This window comes from Camponotus floridanus, unplaced genomic scaffold (genome assembly GCF_003227725.1).
Source record: "Camponotus floridanus strain SB8 unplaced genomic scaffold, Cflo_v7.5 scaffold23, whole genome shotgun sequence".
NCBI classification, from domain to species: domain Eukaryota; kingdom Metazoa; phylum Arthropoda; class Insecta; order Hymenoptera; family Formicidae; genus Camponotus; species Camponotus floridanus.
The window spans coordinates 361,678-379,061 of NW_020229359.1; the positions used below are offsets into that span (position 1 = coordinate 361,678).

General features: G+C 38.5%; 1 protein-coding gene across 1 annotated transcript in view; it reads right to left on the reverse strand.

The window, feature by feature from the left end:
* Positions 1–17,384, reverse strand: part of LOC105258246 (nephrin) — a 343,203-nt gene that overhangs the window by 87,257 nt on the left and 238,562 nt on the right. The window contains exon 3 of the mRNA XM_025408809.1: positions 3,071–3,282. Coding sequence (XP_025264594.1) covers positions 3,071–3,282 — 212 coding nt within the window. The remainder of the gene's footprint in view (positions 1–3,070; positions 3,283–17,384) is intronic.

Sequence of the window (17,384 nt, forward strand, 5' to 3'; positions counted from 1 at the left end):
AAATAAAGGCGCTGGCGGCAATTTTGTCAGAGATTTTAACGCGTACGTTTAATCGTTTGCCTGTTAATTTTTTTAAATTGAATAGTACATTGTGGCCCTTTAATCAACATCTTGTAATATACACGATGTAATGCCATGTTGTCAGATAAACAGGTATGATACGGTCGCGCGTAAATGACACGGTAGAATTTCGTATAATATACGTAAATCCTAGCGAGAATCTTAACGCTCGTGTCTCTCGGAGAGATTTAAGCGGATGAATAAAGTACGCCGTGGAAAATAACAAAAGGCCACACGTCGAGATTTGCCCAACTGCGGTGGGCGCATTCATGCAAAGTTAAACGTCGAAGAGCTTAGATACGTATTTCATCCGATGTCCCGGCACCGCAATATGCAAGCGAGGAAAAGAGATAAAGCGAAAGAGAGACGTGCTCGGACATTGCATCGTTTTAGCGTAGATAGGTAGGACGTTACCGGTTACCGCGGAAAAGCCCAGGAAAGTCGGATGTAGAGGGATAGCGAGTATGCATCTCTATGTGTGTGAAAGAGAGAGAGAGAGAGAGAGGGGAAAGGGAGAGGAAAAGAGAGAGAGAGAGACAGATGCAATCTAGGAACTCTCGGGAACCAATCTTCTCTGATGAAAATACCTTGTCCTCTGTGAGGTTTGATACCGCACCCGCGGGGGCCAATTTCGTTCATTACTTTTTGGAATACCGCGAGTTCGTTTGAATTGGACGGGAGTCCTTCCAAGGCAGATTCCAGAGGAGCATTTGGAGCATACGTGTCGAGGGCAAACACGTGTCGGCAAAAAGCAAAATCAAGGTGATCGGAAAATGGATTGCCCTTCAGGAAATCGCGCATACGAGATATATCTTGTACAAATACAGAACTCTCGTTTTTCGTAAAACATCTTCTTTAATCCATTTAATCGATTTGCATTAGCGGAATTTTAACATAAAAAAATTTCATTATACATAGATATAATTTAAAAATTTAAAATTTAAAGATTATAAAGGATCACGATCTCCTTTTAGATATTTTTGTCGAGAAGGATGAATTTTCACAATTTGCGGAAAGGTATCTATCAAACTAAAACTATCCATTTATTCCGTATTTTGTCCGTCTTATATGGATATTCGATTATATGGAGTGTTTTGAGTGGAACATTTCAGAAACACTACGGTGCATCCGGCTATTACTAGAAAGGGTTAGATCGCCCGAGGGATCATCCGAGAAATTTCAAGCTGGTCGACGGTTCCTCTCGGAATCTGCACTGCGACATTTACACTCTCACCACCTTTCTCCGTCCTTTCTCTTTCGCTCTCTCTCCCTTTTTTCTCTCCGTGCCTCGTTCCTTCTCCAACCCTGCCTTTTCTCCCTTTCACTATTCCGCTCTTCAACCTCCAGACGACAGCGAGAGCGGCGAGGAGAGACGCGGCGGGATCGGCGCCAAAGACGGATTCCGATATCGAAAGGATTGGGAGCAGGATTTTCCAAGTTATATTCCCGCCGCGAGCTATCCCGAGATTCGAACGTACTCCATTACCGACCGCTTTGAACGGGTTTCCGTGAAAGTTACACCTTCTCGCGTGTACTTTCTCATCAACTTGCACGGCTCTGGTACTTTGTATCCGCTCGCGCACATTTCTCGATAAAGAAAGCGCATCCCGGATATTACTCTAATCCGCGGAAAGCATACGCGCAGGAAGTAATATCATCGACATACTTCTTTTATAGACGTCGTCTAACGCTCACGAGGAGCTTGCCCTTCTTATCCCGCCGGAAGTCGAAATGTCGTATTTACGTTCGCTGTCCGATCGAGTCTCGCGATCCGTCCGTAACGAAGCGCTCGAAAAAGGATATGCGGTAGCCACGTGTCATAAAACCGGTACCACGCGCGCGGAATAGCATGCGGCAACGCTTTCGCGATTGGCTCATGCATTTTTCAACGGTCGTAGCATTTGTTTGATCAGACGTGCAGCCCCTTCGGGCCGCACTTTTCGTCGAGTTTTGCGAGTACGTGTCTGCGAACCGGTTCAACGTGTGGGTGTTTAAATAGGTAGATGGATAGTAACCGGCCCTCGGTCGCAAGTTCGAGACTCCGGAACGAGAGATCGATCGGATAACATGCTCTCCCCTTCTCTTTGCCATCCGCGAAATAGCGACCCTTTAGTGCTCGCGTTCGATCTCATCGACGCGAATCGTTTCTTCGCGACGCAGAGCTTGATCGATTTCTCGAGCGAAACCCGCCATTTCTCTCTTTGCCTTCCGGCTTTTGCCTTCCGGCTCTCGCCTTCCCATTCAACGTTCGCGAGAGAGGGTAACGCTCGTCTTAAAATTCCTTTTTAAAGGCGCGGTAAATTAGTCTACCGCGATCTTTTTTCGGTTAAGGAGAAGAACGATAATCTACTTTTCACAAAAGCAAATGTTATCGCTCTGCCATTCGTTGTATTATTTATTATGAGGGATATTATTTCACGAATTATCGAATATCTTTAAACTTTCTACAAATTCCGTTTCTAAAACCTTTTATATATGTACGATTTCACATTTTAACTCCATTATTATTTTCATACATGTATTTTAGAAAATGTACATATGTTAAAAATAAAGATATTGACATATTGTATGTTTTTATAAACTTTCTTTTTATATTGCGCAGAAATTAATTTAAAAATATAAAACACATGAATGATGAAAACATAATACACGACATAATATTTAAAAATAAAAACAAAGCGACCACAATTTAAAACTGAAAATATAAATTAAACAGAAAGTTATTCGCCAAATAAAATTCTGAACAAATTAAACCTTGCAAAACAATTGTACGTTTAATTTATTCTTTGTAAAAATTTTTCTTGTGAAACTGATTTTATTTATTAGAAGAGTCTATAAAAAAAGACAGCTGAATAAAAAAAAGAGTAAAATAAAAAAATATGGAAACAAAAATATAGTAATCAAACTATATTTATAAATACGTCCAGTCGTAACGAACATCCGAGAATAACGAGAGAAATCGAGCATCATGATGATAGATAAAATTTTTTTTCAAGTCGATGGTACTCACCGATCACAGTCAAATTGTATCGAAAACTGCGTGTCTGGCCCTTCCGGAAATCCACTCTGCATCGATATGTCGCTGCGTCGTGCCGTTTTATATTGTCGATCACCAGAACCGCCGGGCTCGGGAAAGTGGTTCGGAATAAGGCCCGTGGGCCAAAAACGCCGGGGTCCGATGAATGTTGCGCCTTCGTCACCGGTTTATCTCGCGCGTCGATCCTGTAACGAGAGGGAAGAGTTGTTAGAAACTTTTAAAAATTCTACACATAGTCTATGTGTGTGTGCGTGACACTAGAACCTACCACAGTATTTTTCTTTTATCAAATTTTTAAATTAAAATTATTTTTCGATATATTCAGTTTTATTTATTTATTTATTATTTATTATTATTATTTATTTTACTTATTATTTATTAATATTTATTATTTATTATTTATTTTCATATTTTATAAATATTACAATATCATATATAAATATAAAATAATATAATATTATTTAATATTATTTTATACATAACATTTTGTATTTATATTTATATTTATACGTACTTATATGTTAAAATTTGTACACATTGTTTTTTTTTATTATATAATGATAGATTCTTTAATTTTCAAGTAAACGTTGTCCATTGTTCAAATTCTTTTGTATTTCGAAATTTTTGTCATTCGTGTGCAAGAAAATTATCAGAAATTTCGAGAATTCACGGCACGATCTATGTATTCCGATATGTACATAGAAAACGATCGCAATTTCCGACAGCGAAATTCTAGCCATACGTAAAGAGGTTTCATCAAGCGCAACGCGAACAATAGTATCGCGCGCTAAAGGAGAGAAGGGAGGGGGTTGAAAATGGCGTTGAAAAAAAATCTGCGTTACGATTCATTGATCGCCGCAGCGAATCGTGGTAGTATTGACTATTATTCGCTTATGAGTTCGATATAATTATTTCAAATCGATGGAATAATTATCGTGCGCGCAGGGAATGGAACGCGTGCAGGTAGCCGGCGATAACGCAATTAAATCGCAGCCGCGCGTTATCCGATATTTTGAACGGACACCGCTCATTTCCGTTTCATCGATATCGCATAGATACCGCGCATAGTTGAAGAAAAATAACAAAAAAGGAAAAGATGGAAAAAGAAGCAACAGCCGATCACCACCGATCGAATCGAACCGCGGTTCTGGCTGATTACAATAGATAATTGGAAAATATAATCAAGCCGCTATGATCGGTGTAATCTACGGCATTTACGTTATATTACGGTTTAACGTTCGCGTGAAATACGCGTTTCGCGAAATTGAGCGAGCTCCCTGATACGCGTTGCAGACGGTTGAATAAAATTCCAATAACCATATCTACCAGCGATGTTTCTTAAATTTCAGATATAAACAATGAGATTTTTTTTGCAAAGCCGGGCAATAACGATACAATAACAGTGTATGAAATAAATTTGCGAAATGACAGAAATCAAAGAAAGCGACTACAAATGAAATAAAATTGAGAGAATAAAGAGAAATATTCCGTAGTTGATTTTTGCCGTTTCGTGTTTCGCGATAATTCCGAAATGAGATTTTATACGAGAGAGCACGTTCAGCGATTCCTGTTTGACATTAACTGCAATTATATGTTCGCGTAATATAGTAACTATATATTAATGGAAACGTAAAATATTTCCCTGTAACGGCACGATATCGGGTTTCGTTTGACATAAATGCAATGTCAAAAGCTCCCGTTGGCGAAATTACTGTATTTTATTAACGAAAGTGGCGATATATGCTTTACGCGAAATCCACGATTAGCGCGGAAGAGAAGAATTATTATTATTGTCAATCTGTATTCAGCCGAGAGCGAGAAAAGGTATCGTTACTCGTATCATCATGGAACCGCCATGAATAACATCATATGACTATAATTATTGTATTTCCTCTCGACAAAAATCAGATTCGATGTAACTGCAAGGCACATAACGAGAATCTACGTGTCTCTTGATATTTATAGAATAAGTTGCAAGATGTAAATTGAACAATGAAAATGTGCACGTGACCTCTAAATCATGCAGCTTCCAAATCTGTGAGAATCGTGTAAAGAGTTTTGTTCGTTTGAGTAAAAATTTCTTTTTTTTTTGGCTTCCTGTGCACAGAAAAAAATAATTGTCAAATCAAAACTTATATACTTAAATTAACGCGTTCATTATTTCATATATACGCAACAATTTATAATTTTCTTAAAAGAATTTAATAATTTTAAATTTCAACAATATTATAGTCTCATTGTAATTGTCACCTCAAGAATATATAATTATTTAATTTTACTTTAAGAAAATTATAATCTTTGATTTAAAAATGTTATTTCCTATCTAACATTGTTTCCTTTCCATTCAAGAAAATTAAATCTTAAATCATAAGAATATATTTTTCTCGATCGAACTATATAAAATGGCTTCATTCAAGCAAGCAATTATTCAAGCAATTATATTTTTCTTTAATTAACGCAATATAATCTCATTTCAAGATTCATGTTAAAACTAAAGACATTTTCAAAACAAGAAAGTCCTTTTTTTCTGTGTGAGGTTTACGTAAGAATCTCTCCTCAGTCCTCTCTCCTAGATCGCGCATAACGATTTATGCGATAACAGAATGCAGGGAATGCGGCCGAAAAGCGGCGAGAATGGGACAGGAGACTCAGAGACGAAGGGGCGAGAACGTACGAGGGGCAATAAGGAAATGCGTATTTCTTTCTCTCTCCCTTTATATGATCCAGCGGAGGACCTTCCCCTTCGCAGACGGCACTCTCGATTCACGTCAGCGTGGCGTCGGGGTAATACGGAATCGATGTCTGTTTTATGAAACGTTTTATCTTGCCGCGCAGCCAGCTTTCCAATATTTCGTTCGACTCTCGTCCGCCTCGTTCGCGATCTTTGCCCCCGAACTATCGTTTCCTATATTCTCACCGTTATTCCTTTTCGCTTCATCACGTCGACCATTCTTTCCCTACGTTTCGCTTCGATTACATCTTCTCGAGAATGATATATATTTTTTTAAGCTTGTGTGTGTGTGTGTGTGAGTGTGTGTGATTCCGAATCAGGATCGACGTTTTTTCAGAATGCGAGACCCTACGCTGAACTTTTTTGAAAGAATAACGCGAATAAATATCAATTTCCAGATGTATTATACATGTTTCCGATGTATATCAATAAAAGAGAAAATTATCTTTTATAGAATTGCTACAGCATTTCAAAAATATAGTTCAATGGAAAAATTATTTGTACTTCGACATCAGGAAAAGAGTGATCTAGTTTCTTTGAAGCTGAATATACAATTTCGACTTCCAATTTGCAACCATCACGTTATAAAAATTTTGAGAAATTTTTTATTAAACTTGAAAATATAGAGCTATTTAAATATTAATATTTTATCATTAAACATTGGAAAGTTTCGATCACTAAAGATCTATCAAATAGTTTTTGATTATGTTTATTAAAACTTAAAAACTTTTTAAGTCTAATTAAATTTTGATATCTCAAAAATGACAAATTTAAAATATATGCGAAGCTTAAATTTCTGCAAAACTTCCGGACACACATTTTTTTAAATTTTATTATTAATCTCGTTATATTAATTATTTTAAATTTATTTTTCAATATTGACAGCAGATTTATGCTTATTTACAAAATTTTTAAATTTAAATAGCAGTAATTGTAAATTATATTTAGTAGCTTAAATAAAATATAAAACAATAATAAAACCAAATATAAATTAATATTAAATAATAAAGAATAATAAAATAATATACATAAAAAATCCATTTTTACAACTTTACTTATAAATTTCTCAAAATCATTATATGATGCAATTTGGAATCCATTGTATTAGCCTAAAAAAACTGTGAGAAATGATGGTTCTTTTCTTGTATGTTTCTTTTTTTAAACAGCATGATATCAGCTGGAAAGATTAAAACCCACGGTCTTAAAAGACGATAAGATAAAGAATAGTCTTGTGGCAAATATCCGATGTGTAGATAGATGGTATGTATCGAGAATTCACGAGCGAACGATATATCCTTCTAGTCGCTAATAGATTTCGTTCACGACATAGAATATTGAAGAGAGAAAAGGAGAGAAAAGAGAGAAAGAGAGAAGGAGGGAGAGAGATAAAAGAGGAGGCCCGTGTTTAAGGATCTATTCCATCTTTTTACCGACACGCATAACTGGAAACGTGCGGCATTATTTCATATATTTAGGTTGGATAATTTCGGAGTACAGTCGAATTCGTATTTTCAATATACCGCCCTAATCCATGGTCTCGTGCACGAGTCGCTCCTTCCCTCGTGCTTTCCCTCGCTGACGTTATACGCCCTCATAAAAAATGATAAATGTCCGAGCAAAGGGTAAATAGCAACGGAATAAATGTAACCATCCGTTAGCGGCTACTTTGCATAGCGTGCAAGAAAATTACACGTTTCCAAATATTTATTGGCGCATTAATTTCGTCACGCGTGTCGTTAACCCTCGCGCGATGCGGCGGGAGGGAGGGGAGGAATAGCAGGGGTTTGGTAATAATCCTGGTCGCGTCGTTGTTTACCGTGGCGAGCCGGGATAAAGTCGCCGGGCAACCCCTTTTACCGTTTTCTAGATTACATGAATTTCGAGAGCGACTCTCTCTCTGAGTGCTTTTTAATATTTTGCTCCGCTTTTATCCGCGCTCTCCTTGTGTGCGTTTGTATACGTGCGTGCTCTCCCCCTCCCTCTTCCCTCTTCCCGTCTTCCTTTGCACGCGTTCTTTCCTCTCATCCTTTTCACCTCCCCCCTGCCCGACCGAGAGACAAAGAGTAAATAGCGAAGAATAAATGCATGACACCCAGTTTACGGTACGCGTACAATGAAATTCTTTTTCTTTCTTAATTCGCGCAGTTCTGTGTTAATTTCTTTCGCGGAAACCGTACTTCTTCCCCGGTATTTTACGATATCAACCGGTTAAATTATCTAAACCTTTGTAGCGCTTTTATGACTGCCTTCATCAAGTCAACGAGGCTGTTGCGTTAACATAAAAATAAGCAGACGCGATATTTTTTTCACGAGAGAAACCTTTTCATGCCTTTACGCTATAACGTGCAAATATTACGTTATTCTAATGAATCTTCTAAAAGTATATAAGTCTATTTTTAAATGTAAATTCGTCAAACAGAATTTTTTACCTTCAAATACCTACGATCGCTGACGTGGCTCCAACTTTCGAAGGTAAAAAAAATCAATCGATCGCGCTAAACAATTTAACTCGTGCGCGTCTGTTCTTTAATTTTCGATAAAAAAGTAAAAATTATCAATCGATTCTTATGACGTGATGTTTTCATTCTAATCTTTCTCTCGTCGTAAAAAAATAACGAAATAAATATGTAATAATCGAATAAATAATAATCTTCGAGTCGCGAATCGAGAAACAGAATTTTTTATCTTCAAATATCTACGATCGCTGACGTGGCTCCAACTTTCGAAGGCAAAAAAAATCAATCGATCGCGCTAAATAATAATTTGACCCGCGCGCGTCTGTTCTTTAATTGTCGATAAAAAAGTAAAAATTATCAATCAATTCTTATGACGCGATGTTTTCGTTCTAATCTTTCTCTCGTCGTAAAAAAATAATGAAATAAATACGTAATAATCGAATAAGCAATAATCTTCGAGTCGCGAATTGCGAAACAGAATTTTTTACCTTCAAATATCTACGATCGCTGACGTGGCTCCAACTTTCGAAGGTAAAAAAAATCAATCGATCGCGCTAAACAATAATTTGACCCGTGCGCGTCTGTTCTTTAATTGTCGATAAGAAAGTAAAAATTATCAATCGATTTTTATGACGCGATGTTTTCGTTCTAATCTTTCTCTCGTCGTAAAAAATAAATACGAAATAAATACGTAATAATCGAATAAGCAATAATATTCGAGTCGTGAATCGCGAAACAGTGCAAAAAATATAACTGCCGTTTTTTAGCGATATCGAGGACCGAAAATATGGCGTCTTCTCGTCTCTTACTTCGCAATTATTATTACGTCACGCAAGCATGAAAATCATTCTCAAAGCGAAATAGTGAAAATGTCACTAAATCAAAGTGATACGCGACAGTCGCGCTTGTTAAGGTTAAGTATGTACAATTGATGCAGGTTAAAACGGCGATTGAGAATTTTCGCACTTACCTGTGCTATCTGAAGTATCTCACGTCACGCGCAGAATGTGAAACTATCCACAAAGTTTCCTCTTTGGCGAATTTCTCTCGTTCCTCGAGTATAGAACACAAGCGTATCGTTGTAATTTTTTTCAAGGTGAGACTGACAGACGCGTGACGCAGCTACACGAACGCGTGCCGTAGTAGAACTGTCCCCCTCTCTCCTTCGCTACCTCGAAAGTCGACGGGGAAGGGGAAGCGCCCTCCCCCGGTCCAAGAAAGAATGTTTAATTCTAAACTTCGCTCTATTACGCGTAATAGCAGTCATAACAGTCGTATGTGTGTCGCGTCGCGCGTCGTATTTTCGGCAGTGAATTATAATACGTTATCGAGAGAATTTGAATCTTCGTCGAGATTCTCGTGAAGTTTCATTCTGCACTTTAATCAGTTCATTTTGATCAGTGACATTTTCACATTTTGATTCGGTCTAAGAGAATAATTTTCTATAGAGAGAGAAAATGATTTAAAGAGATAGATCGATAAAGCAGATCTTAAAATGACGCGGGATTAAAAACATCGACGACGTGTTTTCGCGACAATAAACGATACGAATAAAAGTGAAGATGTTAAATATTGAGTGTTTATTAAATTTTAACTAGTTTATTGAGCTAACCGGTGGATCGATATAATCGAAATTCATTTTCGTGAAAATGCGGGAAAAAAAGGAGCACCTGAAACATGACATGTACATGATAATTGCGAAGAGGCGAGAAAATGATTTAAAGAGATAGATCAATAAGGCAGATCTTAAAATGACGCGGGATTACAAAACATCGACGACGTGTTTTCGCGACAATAAACGATACGAATAAAAGTGAAGATGTTAAATATTGAGTGTTTATTAAACTTTAACTAGTTTATTGAGCTAACCGGTGGATCGATATAATCGAAATTTATTTTCGTGAAAATGCGGGAAAAAAGGAGTACCTGAAACATGACATGTACATGATAATTGCGAAGAGGCGAGAAAATGATTTAAATAGATCAATAAAGCAGATCTTAAAATGATTCGGGATTATTTCTAAAAACATCGACGACGTGTTGTCGCGACAAACGATACGAATAAAAGAAAATGTTAAATATTGAGTGTTTATTAAACTTTAACTAGTTTATTGAGCTAACCGGTGGATCGATATAATCGAAATTCATTTTCGTGAAAATGCGGGAAAAAAGGAGTACCTGAAACATGACATGTACATGATAATTGCGAAGAGGCGAGAAAATGATTTAAATAGATCAATAAAGCAGATCTTAAAATGATTCGGGATTATTTCTAAAAACATCGACGACGTGTTGTCGCGACAAACGATACGAATAAAAGAAAATGTTAAATATTGAGTGTTTATTAAACTTTAACTAGTTTATTGAGCTAACCGATGGATCGATATAATCGAAATTCATTTTCGTGAAAATGCGGGAAAAAAGGAGTACCTGAAACATGACGTGTACATGATCGGCAAATTGAGAGATGTCACAATCGTAAAATCAAACGAACAAAGAAAGGTTAATATTGATTTCGCGACAAAGATATAAGAATCGACAAAGATTCAAATCTCTCGATGACATGTGATTACAATCGTTGAGAAATTAACGAAATAAAACAAGGTGTCCGCAACGCGTAAAAAATAAAGTTAGTGACCAAAATAATTTCTTTCGCGCAAGTGAAACGTGTGTGTGTGTGTGTGTGTTTCTTCCATCTCCATCATCGCACTCGGAAAAATGAAGGAGAGGGGGATCACCGTCGCTCACGCGTCACCTGTCAATCGACCTTAGAAGAGGGTACAACAATACAGTTCTATTCTACGCAGAGGAAGAGAAAAATTGGGACAACTACGTTATTTCCATTCTGCGCATGGATACTCCAGATAACACAAGTAAGTGTAAATTTGTCATGATGAATGAATATACGACTGTATATTCTTTCACACTTTCCTCTAATTTTTAATAATTTTACTAAAAGAAAGAGAGAGATTAAGATTAAAAAGAATTCTAAAATATCTTGACCATTATGCTAAACTCTTAGGAAAAGTATTCCGTTATTTAGTAAAATAATACTATATATTTATGATTTCTCTCTTTCATACTTTCCTCTAATTTTTAATAATTTTACTAAAAGAAAGAGAGAGATTAGGATTAAAGAGAATTCTAAAATATCTTGACCATTATGCTAAACTCTTAGGAAAAGTATTCCGTTATTTAGTAAAATAATATATTTATGATTTGCCTCTTTTTCTCTCTCTTTCTCTCAACAAATTTTCCTACGCTGTAAAATGGGCTTGGAAAATCTTTTACCACTACGCAATATTACATCATATTTATTATATTAATATTTATAAACATGACAGTATATATTATGTAAATTTACGTACGCATATTTTATTATCTGTATTTAAAATCAAAATCAAAATAGAGGCGTCTCTCTTTCACTTTTAATCCATTGCTACGTGAAAAAGACGGAAAAAGGATTCGATAGCAAAACTCTCTCTCGACTCGAAAAAAATATTTACAGAATAAAAGATATAATAAAGTTCGACTTTTTATTCGGTCAGCGTCCAAAGAAATAGAATTATTTCGCGGAAGGATGCGAGGGTAGAGAATAAATTTAAAACTCGACAGATTCGTCTCTCCGAAACCGAAGTCACGTCTATTGTTTTCGAGTTGGTGTATCTGAAGCGTAACACCGTGTTCATCAAGAGACATAAAGCGTATTTCCCCGCAGTCGGAAGTGACGCAGGAGGGAGTACGTTTGTTGCGCGCTAAACTCAACGATTGCTATTTGTGTTCTCGCGTCCACAGTTGTCGTCGACAATGTCTCTTGTCGGGAGCTGGGCCTGGTCGAATATTTCCGGTTTTATACTATATATATTATACATATATATATATATATATATATATATATATATATCCATATGTATTTGTACGATATACAGGATGTCAGAGCAATCTCTTCCCCCCCCAAAAAAACTCTTGTAGCTTCGAGTGCTTTTTAAAACACTATAATAAAGTATCTTTTCATCTATTATTTTTCAAGTTATGAGGCTTGAAATAATTTCTTAATTTTTACATAAACCATAAAATATCTAGTAAAATATTAATTTTTCGATCATCTTACCTTAATACTTTTATGTATAAAATAAGTACGAGAGGAATTAATTGGTGTAAAGAAAACACATAATTGTTTCGAAAATGTAATCGTTAATTGTAAATTACATATTTTTTCTTCGAAACAATTATGTGTTTTCTTTACACCAATTCCTCTCATTATTTTGTACATAAAAGTATTAAGGTGAGATAATCGAAAAATGAATATTTTATGTAAAATTGAGAGATTATTTCAAGCCTCACAATTCGAAAAGTACTCGATGAAAAAATATACTATATTACAGTGTCTTGAAAAGCTCACGAGGTAAGCTACAAGAGCTATTTTTGGGGAAGAGATTGTCCTAACACCCTGTATATGCGCCTACTTCGGTCGCGATCCTCAGCGCAGCGGATTTCAGTAGAAATAACGGCGCGCAGTCAGACATATCGGGCTCGGAGTCGTTGTAGTTGCGGCTGACGCTATCGTGACGTACTACTGCCGGCCGATCGCCGTGTACGCTGACCCGCATTGCTGTTTTACATTTCCGCCCCTCTCGTTCCTCCTCCTTCTTTTCCCCTCGTGGGATTCTCCCTTCCTTTCGCGCAATAAATCATTGATGGAAATGAAACGTTAAATGTCGCCTCCACTGGCAAAACGATCTCGTCATTGTTATGCGCAACTGGCATTTCGAATTATCAGCAGGAAGTAGTTGAAAGTAGATGAAAGAGTAAAGCGGAGTAAAAACGCTCTTATTTATCGAGGCGAGAAATATCCGTATTCGAAATATTTTAGATTTACTTATGTATGCTCCAGTTGAAGCGAAGAGTTAAATTTGGAGAAACGGGACAATATTTTATAGAGGCGAGTTTTTGGAGTTGGAGCTTAAATTTGTTTTTCCGTTAATTTATCGCTTCCATTTGCTTTCTCACAGAGTTATTTAGAGAACTATAAATATAAATATACAAATGTGGATATTTGGCTGAGGAATCAAGCGGAGAGCATTGAAATTTATTGACCAATCAATTTGAAAATATTTGGACGATGACAGTTTGACAACAGAACGACACGCAATTGCTACGCGCGTTGATGCGTTATAGAATTTATTTTTCGCTGACACTATTTGCGAAAGGTTAACGACTGTAATCACTTTGATGAATTTGAGTGATACGAAACGATATTACAAACGCGTCAAGCGTATATACTGTTGTTTGATCATCGCGTTTTCCGGTGCGATTATCGCGTGATGAAATCATGAGGCTCTTCTCGCCATAAACACACTCACGATAGGATTTGCCAGTGTGTTGTGTTTGTATCAATTCGCGAATTGTTCCCGCGGTTCACGCCGACAATAACGTATTACTCGCGGCAGCGGAGTGTATTTTCGACGTAAATGAAATTTCGTTCACAATTGGTCGGCCGGATTTTCTTAAAAGGCTTATCGAAGCACAAAATTGAAGCGCCAGATATCATCGATACATCGCTATGCCGTTTCTGTGAGCGAAAAATTGTCCCGTCTCGAGAAGCTGATATAAACTCCGTTCGAGTTTTCGTCCGCCTCTCGACGGATTGCGAGAGATAAAGTCGGAAAGGGAGACCGACGACAGGATACTCTCTCGACAAAGTTCGCGCGCTTTCCTTTGAAGGAAAGGCGCGCCGCATCGATAAGAGTACGCGATTATCCCGCGGTCGCAAAATTTCGCCGGTAGATTGTTTCTCATATTACGTGCCTTCAAAGGACACGGCGCGCTTTTGTTCCGTTTTCCTTTGCACGCGAGCGTGAAATTAAGCCGCTTGTAACGATTCGTCTCGAGCGAAACGACGCGAAACGAGAGGAGCGAGAAGGAAGGAGGGGGAACGTTAATCGCGACGTTTGTATTCGCGTGACTTTTTTCTAATTAGCGATACTTTCTTCCGGCTAGCTTCCCCCGAGGTCGAGGAGGCGGACGCGAAGAGAATGCGCGGCGACGTTGGATTACGCTCGGAGCAGCGACGAAATAATCGGGACTAAAAACGCCCACGTTTGAGCGCTCGCGTTTTCGTGTCCGCGTCGCATTGAGAGTCCTACATTCTTTCGCGAGTAATGCACGTCGGCGGCGTGCTTGAAAGTCCCGTGTGTCTTGCCCACTTTTCATCTCTCTCGGAACCGACACTCCTCCCACCGGGCCTTTTTGAAGAGTTGCCGGAACCTCTATGGCCCCCGGTAATGCTTGTCCTTAGTGGAACGCGGTCGGCCACGATAATTTCGAGTCGATAACGAAATTCAATATTTCTGCGGTAATAGCCTGTACGAAGCGCGGTCTAGTGGCGACGGTAATGCAGCTCGCATAAGTTCCCGTGTGTTAATATTTAGGGTTACTACTCGCGAGCACGCCATGGGAGTGCATCACGCACTTTCGTGCGGCCGCCTTTGTTCGTGCTTTATACCCGTCCACCCCCGTTGGCCGCGTTTTGTCGCTTTTTCCGAGATCTCGACCGAAATTTATCGAGTCCGCGAGAGATACGATAGTTTTTTCCTCTTCGAGAGGAATCTAGGACGCGAGCGTAGGATCGACTCGTATCTTTTTGAATTGTCGGCTTTTATGAAATCTTAGTCGAGAGAAGCTTCTGTTAATTTCCTTCATCGTGACTCGTTCGATCGATGCTTGTCGCGATAGCAATAATTTGTCGAAATGTCCCGAAATCGCGTCGACAAAGAACGGACTTTTGTTGGAATTAACTCGAGCAATTAACAGCGGCTCCGCGTTTAAATTCGACGACCTCGTCGAAAATCGTGGGCGAGTTAATACATCACTTTTTTTTTAACGCTGCTTCCTGCCACGTCACGATGCTTTGTTTTCACGGCTAAACATTGTTATGCAGATGGGACCAGACGGCATTGTTGTTTTGGCTAGACGTCCGCGCGCAGCCACGGGAGCCATTCTCATGATAATTTTTGGAGATTATTTTTCGTAATTTCTCACGGAATACGTTCAACATACCCCTTTTCTCCTCCGGCCTCCAATGGAAATAAGCGCGATTGCCAGCGTTCCTTTAATTTTCTTCTCGCGTTATTATCTCATTGCGTCTCGGCCAAATTAACCTGTCTACATACTATATGGAAATAGATGTGTACATATCGCGTGCGCGTTTGAATCGCAATTGAATGCTACTACCGCAATTACCTTCGCTTGCGAACTTTCCCGACAATCTTTGATCAACGCGAAGTAATGACGGTAAATTGTTTCAAAAACATCTTTAAGCTCCCTCTCTTTCTCTCTTTCCCTCTTCCAGCGACACGAAAGCTTTCAAAGTCATAAAGCCTGTCGTAAATCGAAATTACTTAGGGGAGAAAACGTAACGGGAAGGAGACGTATCGAGATCTTGTTCGCGACGCGAATGGGAAAGATTAGTCCGGACCAACGATTCGCTTGAATTCGCGTTTCTCCGATCCGCTCATTCGAAATTCGTCTTCGCGTCATTTCTTCGCGCTTCAAAGCTTCATAGGACGGGTCGGTCGCTATGTGAATACCGCCGGATTAAATTCGCTCCCCGTTAAACGCGGGATGAAAGCAGTAATTACATGCGCGTCACAAAAACACGGCGTGTCACGGTGACACGGCCATTGTAACGCCGTAATGCCGTCGTAATACCGTAGTTCCCATTATTCCAAATTGATGATTAATTATAAGTATAATTATATAATAATAATAATAATGGCAGTAATAACAGTGGGTGCATGTCGAGAGACGTCAAAGGACGTCGTTTGCAACGATTGCAAGCGTAAATTACTTGTTCGCGATAGAGGGAGGAAGAAAAAAACTGACAAAATGTATGCTCGATGTATCGTAAACGGCTCTCATGGATATACTCGCTCGATGAATGTCGTTACTCGGGGAAACGACAATGTGACAGAGAAGTGCGCGCGTTTCCCTCTACTAATGTCAGGGTGTCTATTGTGCGCTGCCGTTGTCCAATGACGATGCGACGTCTCGTCTAAGCTGCGATAACTGAAATACCTGTCCCCGTACGTATGCGCTCTTCCTCGACGAGCGGCGAAACACAATTACGTCCTATCAGAGTGTTCATTGAATTTCGCCCTATTATAGCAAAGGTGATTTATAGAATTATGGCGAGTGCACGACGCGAGGAAGCGGCGTTGCTTTGCCGCCCTCGTAGCGTTAGAGCCACGCGACACACGTCGCTTTTCCTCAATTAAAGACTGTGCGCCTTTTATGGATTTTTACGGAAATTTATGTATTTTTAATTTATCCATTTTTTTGAGATATCAAATTCCTATTTAATCCGATTTTAAACATTCTTGAGTTGCAATGAAACACAATTGAACATAATTAAACACTATTTGATAGGTCTTTGATCGCAAAAATTCATAAATAGATAAAAAATGTAAATAGATAAATAGATAAAAATTTATAGATAAATAATTTAAAAAAGTTACAAAATATATATCAAGAATCTGTTGTGTAGCCGAAAAGAAACTTGTATAGAAGAAGGGCGCGATTTAACGTACAAAAAATCTCGCGTACGTGTAAAACGCTCCGGCTTTGCCTTTCTTAGATGCGTTACCAAACGTCGTCGCATCGCGCGCATGAAATCTGCATTCGCACACGTTATGCGTCTTTATTTATATGCAAATGCGAGAATGGCACCGGCGGCGCCTAGCAAGAAAAGGTCGAAGAAATGGAAGGGAGAAATAGAAGGGAAAAGATTATTCGATACGGTCGCGCGATAAAAACAAAGCAAGCGTACAGGAAGCAGCAACGGAAATCAATAATGCACCTTGAAAGGAATCGAATGTTCGTCGGTATCGATTTCACCTCTAATTATCGGAAGCCCCTTTATGGGGAAACAAAGAAACTGCATCTTCGTCGATTCTACTTGAGGCGAAACCCTCGTTCCCGTAATAGCTTGACGTGCGAATTCGTCTTATATATATCGAGCGTACGATATAATTAAAATACTTCGCAAGAGGAACAGGTTTGCGCTCTCGGGCAAAATCATACAAATACGCGTTTATAAACG